General features: G+C 38.4%; 1 protein-coding gene across 1 annotated transcript; it reads left to right on the forward strand.

Moving 5' to 3' along the window:
- Nucleotides 1–13,766: 13,766 nt before the first annotated feature.
- LOC140172546 (uncharacterized) lies at nt 13,767–17,243 on the forward strand. Its single transcript, XM_072195693.1, has 3 exons — nt 13,767–14,044; nt 15,531–15,727; nt 16,637–17,243. The coding sequence occupies exons 1-3, from the start codon at nt 13,843–13,845 to the stop codon at nt 16,907–16,909; spliced, it is 672 nt and encodes a 223-aa protein (XP_072051794.1). The 5' UTR covers nt 13,767–13,842; the 3' UTR covers nt 16,910–17,243.
- Nucleotides 17,244–19,152: the final 1,909 nt, after the last annotated feature.

Here is a 19,152-nt window from a genome sequence, read left to right on the forward strand (position 1 = left end):
TGATATTTGAATAGTATGACTCCAGAGTGTTTTGATTTCTGAGTACAAAAGTGTTGTTAGATGTAGCCTATGTATGCTGCTTTGAAATGGTCAACTTTCAAAGATTGTGTCACATTTATAGTTTAAATTGCTTTTGCAGTATTTTGTGGGTACATGTGTTATGTATACCCTATATTCAAGGGTGCTATACTAATCGAAACAAAAATCAAGCTGTTTGAGACAACTTGTGTCACTATCCTTCTGTATGGGTGCGAGTCATGGGTAATCACCAAGGACATGGAAAACAAGATCAATGCCTTTGCAACATCTTGCTACAGAATCATGTTAAACATCAAGCGTGTGGATCGGATCCCAAATGAAACCATCTACAATCTGACCAACACCACTCCACTCGTTGCCAGAGTCAAGATTCATCAACTCAAATTTCTCGGCCATATACTGCGTCTTGAAGATGACGAGCCTGTGAAAGAATATGCCCTTTATATTCCACCACATGGGAAGAGGAAACCGGGACGGCCGCGAACACTGTACTTGCAGTATGTACAGCACCTCCTGGGAGATACTGAACGGATGCTGCAGCCAAACAAAATTGTTTTGTTTGCCCAAGATCGCAACAGTTGGAGAAAGCTTGTAGCTCCGCAGCCTACTGATGATGATTTATGTTTTGTAAATGAAAGTTTTGTTTAAGATATTGCCCAATTGCATGCATGCCCCCTCCCAGGATGTGGACTATGATGATAATTATACCTCAAGATCCTGAATTCCAAGGGAGGATCATCACAACATTTTGGTCAATTTCGTTCAAGTATTTCAAGAGACACCCCTAACCCCATGCCGCTGGTCATGGCATTTTCTTGAAAAGTGTCACATGTTTCTGGACCAACCTGCCAGCATATCTTTCAGTCACAAACTTGCCTCAAAATGTCAACATGAACCTGATTGTACCTCATATAAACCCAACATGCAGTTAGGAAATTTATTTCCTCAGGAACAGGGAGAAGGTGAAATTTATTTCCTCAGGAACAGGGAGAAGGTGAAATTTATTTCCTCAGGAACAGGGAGAAGGTGAAATTTATTTCCTCAGGAACAGGGAGAAGGTGAAATTTATTTCCTCAGGAACAAGGAGAAGGTGAAATTTATTTCCTCAGGAACAGGGAGAAGGTGAAATTTTGCAGAAAATTTGTTGATTCAAAAATGTATTTCCTCATTTCCTAAGGAGGAGGGAGAAGGTTAAATGTTTTCAGAATTTTTTTTTACTCTTTCCACAATTTTTTAACGCACATTGATACACTATTTATGTGGCATTGAAAATGGCAGATTGGACCAATATGTACTTCACTATGCTTGTACACAAAAATGTCTATTGTTCACCCCATTTTTTTTTCTCGCCAAGGCCTGTCATGTAATGTACCAGCGGTCTTTAATTCAAAACATAACAAATTTGGCCGATTCCAATTTGGTGCAAGCTTGAACATGTGTACACATTACAAATATGCCACAAAAACAGGTTTGAAAAAAAAAAAAAATTACCAAATTCATTTAAAAAGATACATTATATTATATAATCTATTTTTTTATTTTTAAGGGGGGTACTACACCCCTGCCCAATTTTGTGTCTCTTTTTGCATTTTTCTCAAAAATTATAGTACATTGGTGACAAGTAAAATATGTATATTATAGGGGCAAGGACTACAACTACTGCACTGGAAATTTTATTTCAGCCCAGACAACAGTTGTGGAGTTACAGTCAAAAATGAGGGAAAACCAATATTTGATCAATAAATCAATAACTACTTGACTTGAGTTGCTGAATTTTCAGTGCAGTAGTTGTAGTCCTTGCCCCTATAATATACATATCTTACTTGTCACCAATGTGCTATAATTTTTTGAGAAAATGCAAAATAGGCATAAAATTGGCTAGGGGTGTAGTACTCCCTTAAAGACAACTGCCACAGGGCCGTAGCAAGGTTGAATAATGTGGGGCGGCCATCACAAATGTGGGACGGCCAAATTACAAATATATGCCCAAATTGAAATAAAGATACAAAGAAAAACATAACAAATTTCTCAAGAAGTGGGGCGGCCATGGCATCCCCGGCCGCCCCGCTTGCTACGGCCCTGAACTGCCATGTGTTGTTGAAATGATCACAGTCATTGTTTCATTAAACTCTTCCAATTAAAATCCATACACCCCCTATGGAAGATATGATCTTAATATCCTACATAGGGAGTGTGAATTTCAAATGGAGTCACCCATTCAGTGGTCTGCTACAAACCCGGGGCTACAAAATGGGCTTTTCCAGTTAAAATCCATATACGCCCTATGGAAGATATGATTTCAATCTTCTACACACAGAGTGTGAATTTCAAATGGGGTTACCTCAAGTGGCTCCATTTGAAATCTACACTCCCTATGGAAGGGGTTACAGTCATGTCTTCCATAGGGGGTGTATGAATTTCAACTGGAATAGCCCAACCTTTTATTTTTACACACAGAACAACTCATCAATCTTCATAGTGCAAACTTATGATCTATCATTTATTCATTTTGCAATTAATAATTTTATTGACCTAACAATCTTCATACATTACATAGTGCAAACTTATCATTAGTCATAACGCACGCAAGAGCAATTTTGAAACTATTAAAATAGTTTGATTGAGTTTCAAACCTCTAACTTGACTACACTGAAATGAACAAGGGAAGGGGCTTACGCATCATACACTGGGATATGGAAACATTCAAACATTACAAACTAGCAAACAAGATCAAATTAATGATGCTTAATTGTTATTCTTAATATATCAATATACAGGGGAAAGAAGAATCATGCATCACACACTAGCACAATTAAACATGAAATTACCATAAGCGAGAGATCTGGGGTTCAAGGTATGTCAGAAGTTTTTCCACTGGTTTATCTGCCTATGCAAGTTATGTTTACATTGTAATTTCATGTTTAATTGTGCTAGTGTGCGATGTGTGATTCTTCTTTACAGTGAAATGGTTTAAAATACAGAATACTTCCACCCTTTCTTATTTAGATTTTCTGATTGAACAACTTCTCCATACATTTTCTTTCTCATTTAGATCAAACTCTTTACTAATTCAACAACTTCACATGTTACACATGACACAAGTCAATGCATTCACTATCTTATTGGGGACTTTGTGATCCACAGCCTCATTTGTTTGTAAAGACATCATTCAATATGTATTCAACAACTCTTCCTATAACCTTTGTACAGGAGCCAACCGTTGTTAAACCGTGATGAACCCACACTTTTACTGTAGCGTATACGCTTATATTTAGCTTCTTTTCGTTGTTGAAAGGGATCAATCATGTTTCACCGTTGTTCATCACCGTTTAACAACTCGCGTCCGGCGCGTCTGCGTGGTTTACTTCGCTAAAGCTGAAGCTAAAGCTGCCCTCGTGAAGTAAACCACGCTGACGACGCGGCCGCATCGTTGTTAAACGGTGATGAACAACGGTGAAACATGATTGAATCCCTAATTTTGGGGCTGTCAACAGCCAAAATTACAACCACAGACTAATTAATACAGACTATTCCAACAGTCAAAGTCACCGTACATTGTATGCTGTGAATTCTTGCATAATCATGAGGGTTGATTGTTCAATTGTGGTGACTAACAATCGAGCCAGCGTTGCATGCCTTCGCGATAGAGCATTGTGTGTCTTCGCATTTACGCAAAAGACCGTAAAAATACATACACAGTGTGTGTGTAGCTATTTTGCCAGTTGCATTTCATGGAACAATCAGCCCTCATTATCGGGTGATGCCGAGACTTTGATTGTTTGCAGTTTTTATCTATTTAGTCCATGATGAAAACACAATGACCTGTGGGATATAGTACATGCAATTATGTGCAACTCAGAAATTCAATGCCCGAATCATCTGAAATTTTGGAGATAAATTTTTTTCATGGTTACAGGCTATATCAAAATGATTGGTACCCACTAGGTTTTGCTGTTTATTGACAAGCCTGCTGCTTCACATGGTTACAGGCTATATCAAAATGATTGGTACCCACTAGGTTTTGTTGTTTATTGACAAGCCTGCTGCTTCACATGGTTACAGGCTATATCAAAATGATTGGTACCCACTAGGTTTTGTTGTTTATTGACAAGCCTGCTGCTTCACATGGTTACAGGCTATATCAAAATGATTGGTACCCACTAGGTTTTGTTGTTTATTGACAAGCCTGCTGCTTCAAATGCAACATTGAATCTTCTTCAATGCCCAGGATCAGGGGCGTAGCCAGCTTTTTTGGTCAGGGGGGGCAAAATAAAATTTTTGGGGCACAGACGAAAAAATTACATTTGCATCATACAATACATAGAGACAAAAGGCTTTATTGGGACGATGTGCGCGTGTAGCGCGCCAAAAATTGGTATTTTACACTATTTTCGCCCATTATCCGCATGGAAAGTGCTTAATCTTTGCAATATGCGCGCGTAGCGTGGAAAAATTGTGCATTTTCGGCTGAATTTCGCAGAAAAGGGCTCTTGCCCTTTTCTTTTCCTTTGCCCTCCTGATTTTCCCTTTTATTTTTTGCCAGAGGGGCACTTTTTTCTTTCATTTTTGTCAGGGGCCCTCTGCCCCCCCACCCCCCGCTGGCTACGCTACTGCCCATGATTTATTTAGAGAATAACGATAGAATTTTTTATTTTGCCTATCCTCTACCGTGTGATAGACGACAGGCAGGTCCAATATTTTGAGTAGTGGATGCCAAGCACTACAATAAAAAATATTGGACCTGCCTGTCGTCTATCACACAGTAGAGAATAGTACAAACAAACATTCTTATCGTTTATTCTCATTCTTAGTCAGTTAATTATTATTTTAATAACTGTAAACTATTTTTTAAAGCAAAAATTATTGTTACCGTCATAAAAACTCCCCCTTTTCTAAAATGAACGAAACTTGTTTACAACTTCACATCTTTTGTAGCGGGTACTGCTAGCGAGTGCGATTATTCCGCACTGCGTCTACGCATACAACGCAATACATACGCGCACCTCTACACGTGAGTTACGCATTATCAAGACGCATGATGACGTGGGGTTGTCTACAGCCTGATAGACGACACCAAAAATCATGCGATTGTCCAATCAGATTATGTGTCTAATAATAGACCACTCCCACTGACTAAGAATAATAGTTTTATGACCTTTTATGGTAGTCTTGTCCCTGGGGTCTTGTCCATAATCACTGGAAAGTGAGGGGTACCAATCATTTTGATACACTGTATCCATTGAACCGTACCATAAACAGAGAATGTTAGAATCACAAATGTTTGTTTTTCTTTGTCTCAATACGACCTATAGTCCAGTCAAAGTGGGTTTTGACTCACCATGCACCACTAATTGCAACAGAATTTTTTTCACTGCTATGAATGTCAGAGATATCCCCTGAACAGCATACAAAAAGTATACTAAAATATACTTGGTGGAAAGGTAGTTTTTGGCGGGAAAAGGTCATACAGGGGTCAAATTTCAAAATCGCTCCAATCATTTTAAAAACTATACCAAACTATTCCTCTAGTCATAAGGATTCAGAAAAAATATAGTTTGCCATATCTGTGATGTACGGTTCTGGAGTTATAACCGAAAAGGTCAAAGGTCAAATGTTGGGTTCAACAGAGGTCAAAAAACTAAAAATTGTCTGATTTTAACCAAAATCGTCTCAAATTGATCGTTTTGCAAACATAATTCATTTAAAGAATATTTGCACTGTTCAGGTTGTTTTAACATGCGTAACATCAAAAACTAGGTCGGGGTCAATAGAGTTCAATGGTCATTCTTATTCAATGGGTGCGTCTTGTAAAGAATTCACGTAATTTGATTGGTTTTCTGGTGTATAATATCTCACAATAGTTGATAGTGATATTAGTCAGGGCGCGCGCCGCCACGCAACTGCGGCACGCGTGTTGCTCCTCAATGATCGCGCGATAATGCGTTCGCGTAATACACGTGCGAGAACTAAAACGCGATTTGGCGGCTTAGATGTTCGTGATGGTTTCGCTTCATTTAAAACAACGGGATGTCCTCACAAAAGTAACTTTATTTTTGTATGAAAAAGGCAGTTTTTCTCGCAAAAATTACATTAAAACTGAATAATGAGAATAAAAGATTAGTAGTGGATGCCGGCGCAGCCGTTATCCACTACGATAAAAATATTGGCCAGCCCATCCATTATGACACGATATTGGATAGGCAAAAGACAAAATCCTATCATTTATTCTCTAAATAACCTCTTTTACCCTGCTACCTAGGTAACGAAACATCCCAGATATTGCAAACTATTCTTATTTTGGAGTGTTTTTAAAGGACTAACACATTGAGGCCATTTTAAGGAGATCGGAGCATTTTTTCAAAGTTGACCCACGTGTAGCCCAAAATTTGACCTTTGACCTTTTGCTTATAACTTGAGAATGGTACATCACAGATACGACAAACTATACTTTTTCTGAATCCTTAAGGCTAGATGAATGCTTTGGTATAGTTTTTAAAAAGATTGAAGGAATTTTGAAAATTGACCCCTGTATGGCCTTTTCCCGCCAAAAACTACCTTTCCACCAAGTATATTTTGGTATATTTTTGGTATGATGTTCAGGGGACATCTCTAAAATGTATAAAAGTGAAAAATATTCTGTTGCAATTAGTGGTGGGTGACACCACAAATTTGTTTGATTGACTGGACTACTATAGCTCAGAAGTTTGTGTCGCAATTGATCAGGGGTCAATTTCCAGTTTGTATGGGGGGTCAAAAATTAAGTTGCACCAATATGTGTGAATTAAATCTTAAGTAAATTGTTCGTCTACCAAAGGAATTCAGAAACATAATAGTTAACATTAGCTCTGATGTCTTGTTGATGAGTTACGGAGACAAATATATGTCAATAACCTGAACAGGATCAAATGGCAATTATGGTGTTTGACCTTTGTTATCTTCTGTCTTAGTAACTTTACATTGTAGATATTGCAAACAATTATGTTTCTAAATTCCTTTTGGTAAACAAACAATTTGCTACATCTTTTACAAAAATCTGAGCAATTTTTGACCCCTTATACCAGCTGTAGTTACTGACTGTTGTGAATGGTCAAATTGTGGTATGCTGTGAATAGTAATGACCTTTGGTGACAATTGTTGTGGTTACTTGTGTTTCTTGTGTTATGATGTAGCAGTGGCGTACCGTGCCGCCCCAACCCCGAAAAGGTTGACCCAATTTTTTTCTACGTTGTTTGAAAGAGTGCCATTTTTTCAAAATTTTTATGCTTCAAATTTTTTTCAAATTTTTCCGCCCTTTTTTATTTACTAATTCTTTTTGCCGCCCCCTTCATTTTTGCTGCCCATGTTTTTGCCGCCCCTTCTTCCGATGCCCCTTCATTTTGGCCACCCCCTGCTTTTACCCCGGGGGGCTGGTGCCCCCAAAGCCCCCCCAAATACGTGCATGTGTAGTGCAGAGTGTGGAAACAAAACATCTTCATACAATGACACATCTCTCATGAACCACAATACATTAAGTGCATGTTTTGCATTTGGCACCCATTCAAATCTACAAGGTGGAACTTTTCATCAATCCCCTAATCTAGACAAGAAAATTGATCTTTTTGGAATTGAATGACTATGATCCAACATGCCGTAAGTGTGAAAACTGAATTAATCACTGAACAAGCAATCTATTTTTGTGGTTCCTACACAAGTGTTGTTGAAGAGATGTGTGTGTGGTATAACAATAGAAACAAAACTTACACTGGAACGGGTGGACAGCCATTATGTGAATTGCTGTATGCTCTTTGAGCTCATGCTGTAATTCAAATTTTTCCTTGCACACGTTGCACCTATATTTATTCTTATGCGCAATTTGGTGATCCCGTACAGAACTCATAGACTTAAGACACTTCCCGCAGAATTCACATTGAAATAATTCACTTGGATTGTGGCCTGATTTTACGTGCTGTTGGAGATTAAAATTGTTTGGAAAACTCTGTTGGCATTGCTCACATTGCACAAAAGTTTTCCCCGAATGGTGCAATCTCGTGTGCCGCTTTAGATCCAGACTGTTGCGAAAACGTTTGCTGCACTGCGTACAATCCACTGGCGTGGATTCGGTATGAGCCCTTATCACATGAAACTGCAGGTGTTGTTTACGCGTGAAACGCCCGTTGCAAATCTTGCAAGCGAATGGCTTCTCATGCGTATGATGAGTTCTTACGTGGTTTGATAAAACGCTGGCAAAGCGGAATCTTTTGTTACAGTACTGGCAGGTGTACGGCAACGATACGGTATAATTAACATGAATACCGTATACTTGATGTAAAAGTCTAAGCTTGTATCTAATAGTTGTTTGTCTTCTGTAGTTTATACTGTGTAAGAAGCACTCCTTTCTATGAACTGATTGGATGTGGGCGTTCAGTAAGTTCCGCAATGCAAAACTTTCCTTGCAATACCCACACTCGTAAAGTTGACCTTTGACATGAGTCCATGACACATGGTTTAGAAGACGGAAACTGGTCGCAAACTTTCTTTGACAAAGTCCACAACCAAATAATCCCTTTCTCGTGTGTAGAAACATGTGATGGCGAAGCTGACTTTTCCGTGCAAAGTAACGCTGACAATATTTGCACTGGAATGACTTTTCTTGTGTGTGCGTCCTAACATGAGCTTTGAGTGTATACGTGGAGAGAAAATTTCGAAGACAAAGCCTACACTGGAATGCTTTTCCTTTGCTATGAGTTACCAAGTGAGCTTTCAGAAACTGCTTGGATGAATATACTTTTCCACAGCACTGATATGAAGAGTCTTTATTGTGTATTAAGACATTGTGTTTTATAAGTGAATATTTGGTGGCGTAACTTATGTTACAAATCTTACACTTAAAAGGCTTCAAGTTTGCATGCGTTCTTGATACATGATACTTCAGCCTGCGATTTGTTGCGTAACATTTGCCGCATAATTCACATTGATAATCTCTCCTGTGGATGGTTTTAATGTGATAATTCAAGAAACCCAATCTGGCAAAAGTTTTCTGGCAAATGTCACATTGAAACATCTTGTTGGTGGAGTGATTCTTTAATATATGCTTTGTAACATAACTCTTCATCAAAAAACATTTATTACAAAACTTGCACTGGTACGGTTTTTGTCCCGTGTGACGTAATCGGTGTATTCTGAGACGATATTCTCGTACAAAACCTAGCTGACAAACGTTGCATTTGAAACGGAACACATTTTGCTTTGGATGAACAACTTGGTGCTCTTTCAGATGGTCCTTTCGGATAAATCGTTTCAGACAAATATGACACTGAAATGGTCTATCTTTGGGGAGACTTTCAACTTGATCTCCTAAAGTTTCTTCAGGGTGATCCACATTTGTTTGTTTTTCTTTGGCATTCATCGCTTTCATATGTTCATCATTTGTTTGTATTCCTTGAGCATGCATTGCTTTCATATGTTTATTAAGATAAGCCTTGCATGAGAAGTCTCTTTCACAGTGCTCACATTGGAATGCTTTTTTCTCAGCGTGGACAGCAAGATGACCTTGCAGATGATGCTTTTGCATAAACCATTTGTGACAAACATCGCATTCATGTAACCTTTCCTTGATGTGAGTTTGAAGGTGTTTTTCCAATACCTGCTGCGAATGGAAAATTTCCCAACTGCTCTCTGATTCAAATACGTCTTCACAGACTTCACTGTTGGAAATGTCTCCTTGATCATAAGTTTTGATCTGAATTTCTGATGTATTATCAGCGTCATTCGATTTCTTCTGCTTGTGTTGGGAAGTAACTCCTTGATTGTAAGTTTTCATCTGGTCTTTTGAAGTATCTTCTGTGTGATTCTGTTTCTTCACTTGCTTCTTAGAATGCAAATTTTTAATATGCTTATTAAGATATGCCTCGCAGGCAAACTCCCTCTGACATGTCTCACAATGGAAAGCCTTTTCCTCTGAATGTATAGCAACATGGTCTTCCAGGTGATGCTTTTGTTTAAACTGTTTTTGACATATATCACACTGAAATGGTCTTTCTTTGGCATGAGATTTGAGATGTCTTTCCAACAGATGCTGTGATGAAAATTCATCCTTGCAAGTAGGACACCTGACACTATCATTCTTTGGGTGATTCAATCTGCAAACTTTAGCTTTGGAAGTTTCTTCTTTCTTTTCTGTCTTGATTGGAATTTTCAAAGTATCTTTGGTGCGCTCTGGTTTCTTGTTTTGCTTCTTTTTGGAATGCAAATTTTGAACATGTTTATTAAGATATGCCTCGCAGGCAAACTCCCTCTGACATGTCTCACAGTGGAAAGCCTTAACTTCTGCATGAATAGCAACATGATCTTGTAGATGATGCCTGTTTAGAAACCGCTTATGACAAACATCACATTGAAATGGTCTTTCTTTGACATTGGTTTTGAGAAATCTCTTCCTCTTGACATCTTTGGTTGTCACTCTCTTGTACAGATTTTCTTTGACATGTCTTTTATTCTTGACATTGTTTGCTTTCACACTCTTTCCCACATGTATTGCTGATTTAAAGCCTTTGTCATCTGTAACAATGTCGCTTTCGAAAGTTTCTTCTGCACTATCTGCTGGCTTTTCTTCATCGCTTTCTACAGTTTCTTCTGCAAGATCTCCCGGCTCCTCTTCAGCGCTTTCTAAAGTTTCTTCTGCACAATCTCCGGGCTTCTCTTCATCGCTTTCTAAAATTTCTTCTGCACAATCTGCATACTTCTGTTGACAACTTCTGACATGGGCGATTAAGGTGTTTTTTCTTGCAAAAATTTTCTCACAACTTTTACACTGATAAGATTGGTTTAATTCATGACCCCATTCATGCATTTGTAGAAAGCTCTTTTGTGAGAACGCTTTTGGACAATACTGGCATTGTAGTAGCGTAGTACTTTTTTCCTGAGTGGGCATCTTGACATGAACTTTTTACCCTGTAGGCTTTCTAACAGCATTCCTTATTGGTTAAATATGTAATATATCTTTCTAACAGTATTGTTCATTGGTTAATAATGTGATATACCTTTTCTTACAACATTTTTAATTGGTTAATTATATGATTAATTCATGTGAGTGACCAATCAAAATGCAGCTTCTAAAATATTTAAGCTCAATCCTTTTCACCTGTACAACTGCATCTTACCATGTCTCTTATTGGCTCAATATATCATAGCCTTCTTGTAGCCAATTAGCAGGTAGAATTCATTGTGTTAAATCTATATAGTTTTCAGCACGGTTCTTCAGCGGTCTGCCAATTTGGCGCAGTTTATGGCATATATAGAAGTGGGGTTTTGATTGGCTAATTGAATCACTTCATCATCAAATCAGCACCTCATTCACTGGTCAAGCTGCGTAGCATTGCATGACCTAATCCGATTTACGCAATAATCAGAGCAGTCGGACACCGCTGAAGGAATTTGCTGAATAGTATAGTGACTGAACTAGCATGGATTCCTTTTTCTATCAGTGTTCAAGAAACAAAAATATGTAACATCGATATATCAGCTGTGCAGAAATTCTGTACCCAAGTTTATGAAAGTCAGCCATATCCTCTGCATTAAGTCATTCTTAATGAAACTCTCTACGTATCTTGATACCACCTGTCTAGAGTGCCACCTTTGGCTGTAAAATGCTACTTAATATGTGAAGTTCACAGAATACAATAAAAATCTTCCAGAGATCCGTGGTAATTGATCAAACTTGGTGCATTAATCCAGTCTGTGTACAATCAAGCAATATATAATTATCCTGACTGGCCGTGCATCTGAAATCATAGAAAAGAGAAAGCATTTCAAATTGTCAAATCATTTTCATTTGCAAATCTTACATCTTTCTACAATTCGTCGGCTGTATTCCATAGTGCCAAGTGGCGTATAGTGATTTTTGGTCATTTTTTTGAAAATTGGCACATATGTTTTTAATGATGTTCTCTTTCATTTTTTCCAAGTCTCATCAGTCATAATTAGCTAATTAATTAGTAATTAATTAATTAATTAAATGTGGCGATAGTTACAAAGTGACATTTTTGTATTCCATAGTGGCGATAGAGGCCGTCAGCGTGGCGTCATATGCCGCCATCTTGTGGGTACACGCCATGATGGTCGCTCGATCTCCATGCGTGAACAGCAAAATCACCGTGGTGATGCGTGATAACAGCTGCGTGGCAAGCTGCGCCCTGCACGTAGTGTCCGACGCAGAATCACGCGTATCATTTGTACCCACAAGATGGCGAAAGGCTGACGGCCTCTATTGACCATACGCCACTTTTTATACACATTTATAATTATGAAATATCGGCAAAATGAAAAACATCGTATGTCATAGTGGCGTCACGCGATCGGACCTATACGCCACTATGGAATACTGAACGACGAAAAGTAACGCCATAGGTCTCCAGTAGTTCCATCCCCATTTAATCAGATTCTGATGCGTTTATGGCAAAATAATTTATAATAATTTTCTATACACTCTCCTTCGAAGATTGATACCAAATTTGATATCAAAAGTTTAATCATCGTGAGCATGGGAACCGCTGGGGGGAACCGTTCTTTGGAAATTTGTGCAATTTTTAAAATGACATAGGGAGTTGTATCACGCGGCGGAGCTAGCGTGTGTGCCAAGAATTACGTCGCCTGAATAGGCCGGCAGGTTAATCGATAAAGCGTGACTGTTTGTGACTGCGGGAATTTCAAATGGGGTATAACATGTCGGGTTGTATGTGTAGCTGTTAGGCCTACACACATTTCGGCGTTGTTGTAAAGTTCTTTACCGGGAGATTTATTGAGTTCAAGTTCTAAACAGTTTGCGCAGACTTCAAAATAAGTAATGAGACAGGGGGATGGAACTACTGGAGACTTTCTTTTTTGGCTGTGTTTATGACCAGTGCCCTCTCAATATCAATTACTAGTAGTCCCAGTGCCCCCATCAGATAATCAATTGTTTGACTTATCACTCACTCACATGCCCCAGATCAGATACCAAAATGACCAACGGTGCCCTATCAATCAGTCCCAGTGCCCCCATCAGATAATCAATTGATTGACTTATCACTCACTCACATGCCCCAGATCAGATACCAAAATGACCGACGGTGCCCTATCAATCAGTCCCAGTGCCCCCATCAGATAATAAATTGATTGACTTATCACTCACATGCGCGTATTTTGGGGGGCTTTGGGGGCACCAGCCCCCCGGGGTCAAAGCAGGGGGCGGCAAAATCGAAGGGGCGATGGGAAGAAGAAGGGGCGGGAAAAAGAGGGGCGGCGGAAGAAGAAGGGGCGGCAAAACGAATTAGTAAAGATAAAAGGGCGGAAAATGTGAAAAAATTGGACTATACATCAAAATGTGTTGCTTTTGGGGCGGTAGCGCCTATAAATCCTTTTTTTTTTTTTTAATTACGCTTACATTATAAGCTTTATAAAATGAACCTACACACAAAAGAATATGTTCCTCCCTGGGGATATTCCTGGGTTGTTATTTTGGTAGTAGCTAATTAGAGTAAAGTGCAAAAATAAAGGTAACACAAAAATGCCTGGCAATCTTACAACACCAGTATAGAGTACAAAGTACACAATATTGTACAATACATAATGGTAAATTCATATCAATATGAGTCAACAATTTATGACCTGTATCACAGACTTTATATTGTTGATCAATATTTGACTGAGTCATATGATTTTTGGTTGAATCAATCAGTTACTTTTTTCATTAGTTGTCCACAATCCGTTGACTTATGATTTCTTTGTTCTGTATCTGTCCGCTGTCATCGTTAGCAGAATCTCCTAGTTCTAGTGGAATAAATTATAATGGATAGACCCAAAAGGGAATCCAAACAACCATCATGGTTCACTAGTGAGGAGATGATCACATCAACAACCAAACCAAGAGCCAATAAGGCTACGCCGGCAATTACATCCACTGACGCCAGCAGCTCCAGTGCTAGTGTGACAACTGACATCCGTGAAATACCAAGTACTTCTACTGGCATATCAGCGTTAAAGAGAATAAGTAAGATTTTGTTTATAATAGGGAATGATTCGCTCTTTCTATTAAGACTAAAATATCTTGTCTCATTTGCTTTTTGTTATATCTTACTAGTATGTAACAGTCCTCAGCTCGTAATAATAGATGGGATTCATAACATCAAGGATTGATATAGCATACAAACAGCTCTTTATCTACTGTGTGGATAAAGATACAGCATGGAACTAAACATCTACCAAAAAGTAATTACTCCCCTGAGATAATAACTCAAAATATATGCATCAAATTTTAAAACTGAAATAGCAACAGGAAACCCAGTTTTGTTTTGCAAATTTTGATGCCTCATTTGTCTTAATAGCCCAATTTGTTGCCAACTTGCCATGGTGACCCTTTGAATGAAAAAAGATGCCTATTCAAAAGTTGCACCTAAACCCATTGAAAATGTTGCTTTTGGTGCTAGAGTGCAAAATTACATCATTTTCATTCAAGGAGTCACCATGGCTACAAAGTTTTAGCTATCCAGACAAATGAGGTATTTGCAGAATTAACCTGGGTTTGTTTCAGTTATTTCAGTTTTTAAATTTGAAGCATAGACTTTGAGTTTTGTCTCGTAATAAAGGGGGGGAAATTATCGTCGCCAATTTGCAAACGCAATAAAACAATTCTTTGTGAAGTATAATGTTATTGAAATTTATTTTCATGACTTATTTTGTATCTTCAGAGCAAAGTTTGCTATTTTTTAAGAGATTAACCAAGCTAACAATTCGCCAATATGTTATTTGAGCAACTTTTTCGGGCGCTATAGCAGTCGTGATGGGCATTGTTTACTTTCGAATCTCCATTGCTTTACATGGTGTCATGCTTCAATAGTTCTGATCGAATGATACATTTTGTACGTTTTGTCAGTTATCAGTGACCCCCTTGGATTGAGGATAGATTTCTCAATCAAGGCACACCACCTATGCAAACCGCTTGTAGCGTATTTCTTGACAGATGTGCTTTTGTGGATTTCCGCATGTGTAAGTTGGGACTTTGTTGGCGAGATGTGTGCAGTAACAAGAACCTACTAAGGCCAAGTAAAATAAATAACATGATCCATATCATCCACGCCCTCACCGATTTTTGGAGATTTTCAAATCTTTTGTTATTTTTCTAGTTTGCTGTTACTTTGTTTCTAAAATTGTTGTGATGAAAAGACATGTTAGGAAGTTCCCGGTTATCATTTATATAAACACATTGCCAAAACTTTCTTCAAGCTAGGGGTAGCGCTTTGGAGAAATAACAAAAATGTTAGGGGCCTCCCCATTTTGATGTGTTGACAAAGCCATTTACACAGAAATGAATAGTAAATACGTAATAAATAAATGATCAAATACTACGGGCCTCCCTCACCAAATTTTGAGAAAGTCCAGAAGATATAACGTTACCAGCTGCTGCTGTTCTTTCAAACCAATACTACGTACATGCATGTAGACCTGTGTTTACTATTTTTTATTCTCTCAATTTTTAGGAATGAAATCAGATGGAAAGAAGAAGGGGAACAGACAGGGAACAAAAGGGAAACCAACGACTGGAAAGAAATGGAAGAAAGAGAAGAAACAGGGTACAAAAGGGAAACCAACAACGGGAAATAAACGACGGAAAGAGAAAAAAGTTGAGAAGAAATTTAAAGGACAAGGAATGATGACAAGACAGGATCACATGAAGGTAAAATGTGATTATATGTTTGGCTCCATCTTTCTTCAGGTTTGTCCTCTTATCAGTAAATCAGTCAGTTATAAAATGCTAATATGATAGTCGCCCCAATATTTATTTTAAAATTGTCCTTGCATGATCATTGCTTGAGTTGTTTGGTTGACCGAACCTCCTCCCTGGGAGTAGTTTTCTAGCCCTCAGCCTGGAACTAAACGGCATGTGTACTCAGCTGGTGGATGGAGCACAGAGGAGGAGCTGAGTGGCAACATTGGCTTTCAGAGTCATGCTGTTGTCGCTCAGCGGCATGCTGCTCTGCTTGTAGGAAAGTGAAAGTGGCATGATAAAGAGTCTATTATGCCCCCAGCAGCAAACGGCAAGAGTATGAAACCAACATAAGAGTAATGGCAAATACTCAAGATTAAAATCTGTTACAATACTATTTTATGTTAATTTTTGATAATTGGTTATAAAATAGAAAATAAAATATGTTTGTTAAAAATGAGAATGCATAGACTGATATTAGACATTGTTACAGCATACAAAAGACACCATAGAATGCATGTTTTTGGCCTTTATTTCCAAAAAATGACCACATGCTAAAATTTCACTTTAATTACCAGTTTATATAAATAAAGGATTATGATTGAGCTATGTTTTATTTGACAAAACAGGATAATATTCTTTTAATCCCAAAACATTAGCACCGTATTTGACTGGAATCTGATTCTGGAGTATACATGTCTCCCACCGAACATAGTTCACACAATACAAAATAAATGTATTGATTGTTCACAAACAGAAAACTATGATAGTGAATTGGTTTTATTTATTTACTTATTTATTTATTTTTTATAATTTTTTTTTTTTTTTTTTTTTTTTTTATTCATTCCTTTATTTACTCCTTTCTCCCTTCTCTCTTAGCTGGCATCTGCTGAACACTCTCAATTCATTGCTGGACCCTGGGAGCTTGAGAATGAGTTTGGTCATCAAGATGGTCCTGGGAAGCTGAAGGTAGCAAAAGATATTGCAGTGTGTCCCAATGCGGACATTGCAGTAATGTCCTCCCTCAATGTATGTATCTATAGTAATGAAGGGTTATACAAATCCCATCTGGAACTCAAGCAAGGGATGAATCCTGAAGTAAACCCTATTCTTATAATGTCGTTGTCAATGCTGATGGTATTATCTTTGTGACTTGTAATAAATATGTGTTGATGTATAATGCACAATGTGTGTACAAAGGTAGATGGTTAACCATGTCTCCTGATAACAAACCCTGTGACTTTTGGAACACAGAGCTGCATGGTCTGACAATAGATAGCAATGGTCACCTGCTGGTAGGTCAAATGAATACTAGCCCTATGTATATCAGCAAACATAGACAAGATGGATCTCACATTGCCAGTATCGAGGTAAACATTTCCCCCTGGTACTTGGCTGCTACAACACATGACACAATTGTCATCAGTGATTTTGGTAATGCAGTACAGATAGTAGACAACACAGGACAAGTGTTGCATACTCTTACCACTAATGTATATCAAATGCAACCCCGGCCCCTGGGGACCCGGGGATGGCCGGGTCGTGGGCCGTGGATTTTGGGTTTAAAAGTTCAAGTCCCGCGTAAACACCTGGCCAGTCCCGGACCCACCGAACAAAACTCTCAGCCACTCCCGCCCCGGGCGAAAATCCGATGCAAACCGATCACGAACCCGGGTATTCCTCGCCCAAGTTCCCGGCCCTGAGCATCGGATATAGGTCTGGATCTTAACATGGTTTTATTATCGCGACAATCTTGTCATGCGGGCTCAAAACTCGGCAGGTAGCCTATGTCTTCAATGGACTGCGGAGCTCTGGACATGCTGGGTGGATTAAAACGCTTCAAATATAGGCCTATATTTGTGTTCCATTGCAAATACTCACCTTGTTGCGGAACATCAAAAAAACGATAAACGAATTTAGGCTACCTAGATTCTCGTCACTAGCGCAGAGCAGCGTAATTCTTTTCTTTCCTTCCTATATGTATAGGTCTAGGCCTACTTGTTTTATTGTTTGAGTATCAACGCACGGGCCTCGGCGTGCACAGTTTACATAGCATGGAATCAAACAATTTGATATACCCCTCTATTTTGCCACAGTTTTGGGGTACATTTCAGTGATTTTGGTGTATCATTGGGTGGGTTTTCAGTGGACACTAATGAACCCAACTGGATGCCCATTTAAGACTAAAATGTTGCTGAGTATGTAAGGAACTGAGAAAGACAAATAATATAGGCTGAGAGCATTAATGGTTTAGCAAAAACGCTGCTTAATCCGACGCAGCGTAAGTCCGATTATGAACACACGTAAAGTAAGTTAGAAGGAAAGTAGATCCATGTTTCAGATTCGGACTTGAGTGTTTTTCATATTCGAACTATATTGAAGTGTGTCTCACATTCAAATGTCAGACTGCTATAGGCCTACTGTTTCCACTTTCGGAATAACGTCTATTATGTCTAGCGACCCTTTTTTTTTTTTTTTTACACCGGTCGAAGGAATTTTACGTTGCATAGTCGGACCCCAGTCACCCGACGTTCCCACTTAATATTATAGGCCTTTTTGATGTCAATCCAAAATGCAACTTCAATGATAATGAGGCTATTCTGTAAAGGCTCATACCCCATCCAAATAGGCCTACCTTGTTTAAAATCAAATGACCATCTATCAAACTTTTGGCGCAAGTTATTAATATTTTGTTTCACGATGTTGCCATTTGGGATATTATTTAAAACATCCTTTCAACGATTTTTGATTAATGATGTTGTTAAACGCGCCAACATGGAAATATATTAGTTTTGAAAATCTGTATATTAACACCCCGGGATTAACACAAGACATTGAATTCAATTTTTATATCATACACCTTTAATTATTTTTATAAGAAGAAAAATACAGCTCGAGAATTTATAAAGTACATGTACATTACCTGTAGTATAGTCTTCTGTTAAGTATTATGGCCATGTAGCAGTCGATCGCAGATGTCACAAAAGTATCATGGATTCTTTTATTATCACGGTCAGTTTTGTTTTTGAGTGTAGGCCTAATAATTTAAAACTTTACCATCGACGGGTGGTTAAAACTTTAAAACAATAACATAAAAAAAAACCCAATACATAAATAAGCGTATAGCGCGGGCTCTCGTTTGCACGTGCATGTCAAGAAGCCAGTGTGGTCTGGTTAAACATGATAACTTTAGAGCCCCGCTAAATAGCAGATACATGGCCTACTGCAAAATTTGGAAACAACAGCCAAGATTTTGTTTTTGGAATGGATTTACATGAACACTAACATTAATGTGGCGACTCAGTGGATTATACTTTGCTTAATAGCAAACCTCGGCCATGTTCACAGCCCATTTTACTGGTTGGAAAACCCCGGGTAAGTTACGACATAATCCC

Source organism: Amphiura filiformis, chromosome 2 (assembly GCF_039555335.1).
Source record: "Amphiura filiformis chromosome 2, Afil_fr2py, whole genome shotgun sequence".
In the NCBI taxonomy this organism is placed as follows: Eukaryota; Metazoa; Echinodermata; class Ophiuroidea; order Amphilepidida; family Amphiuridae; genus Amphiura; species Amphiura filiformis.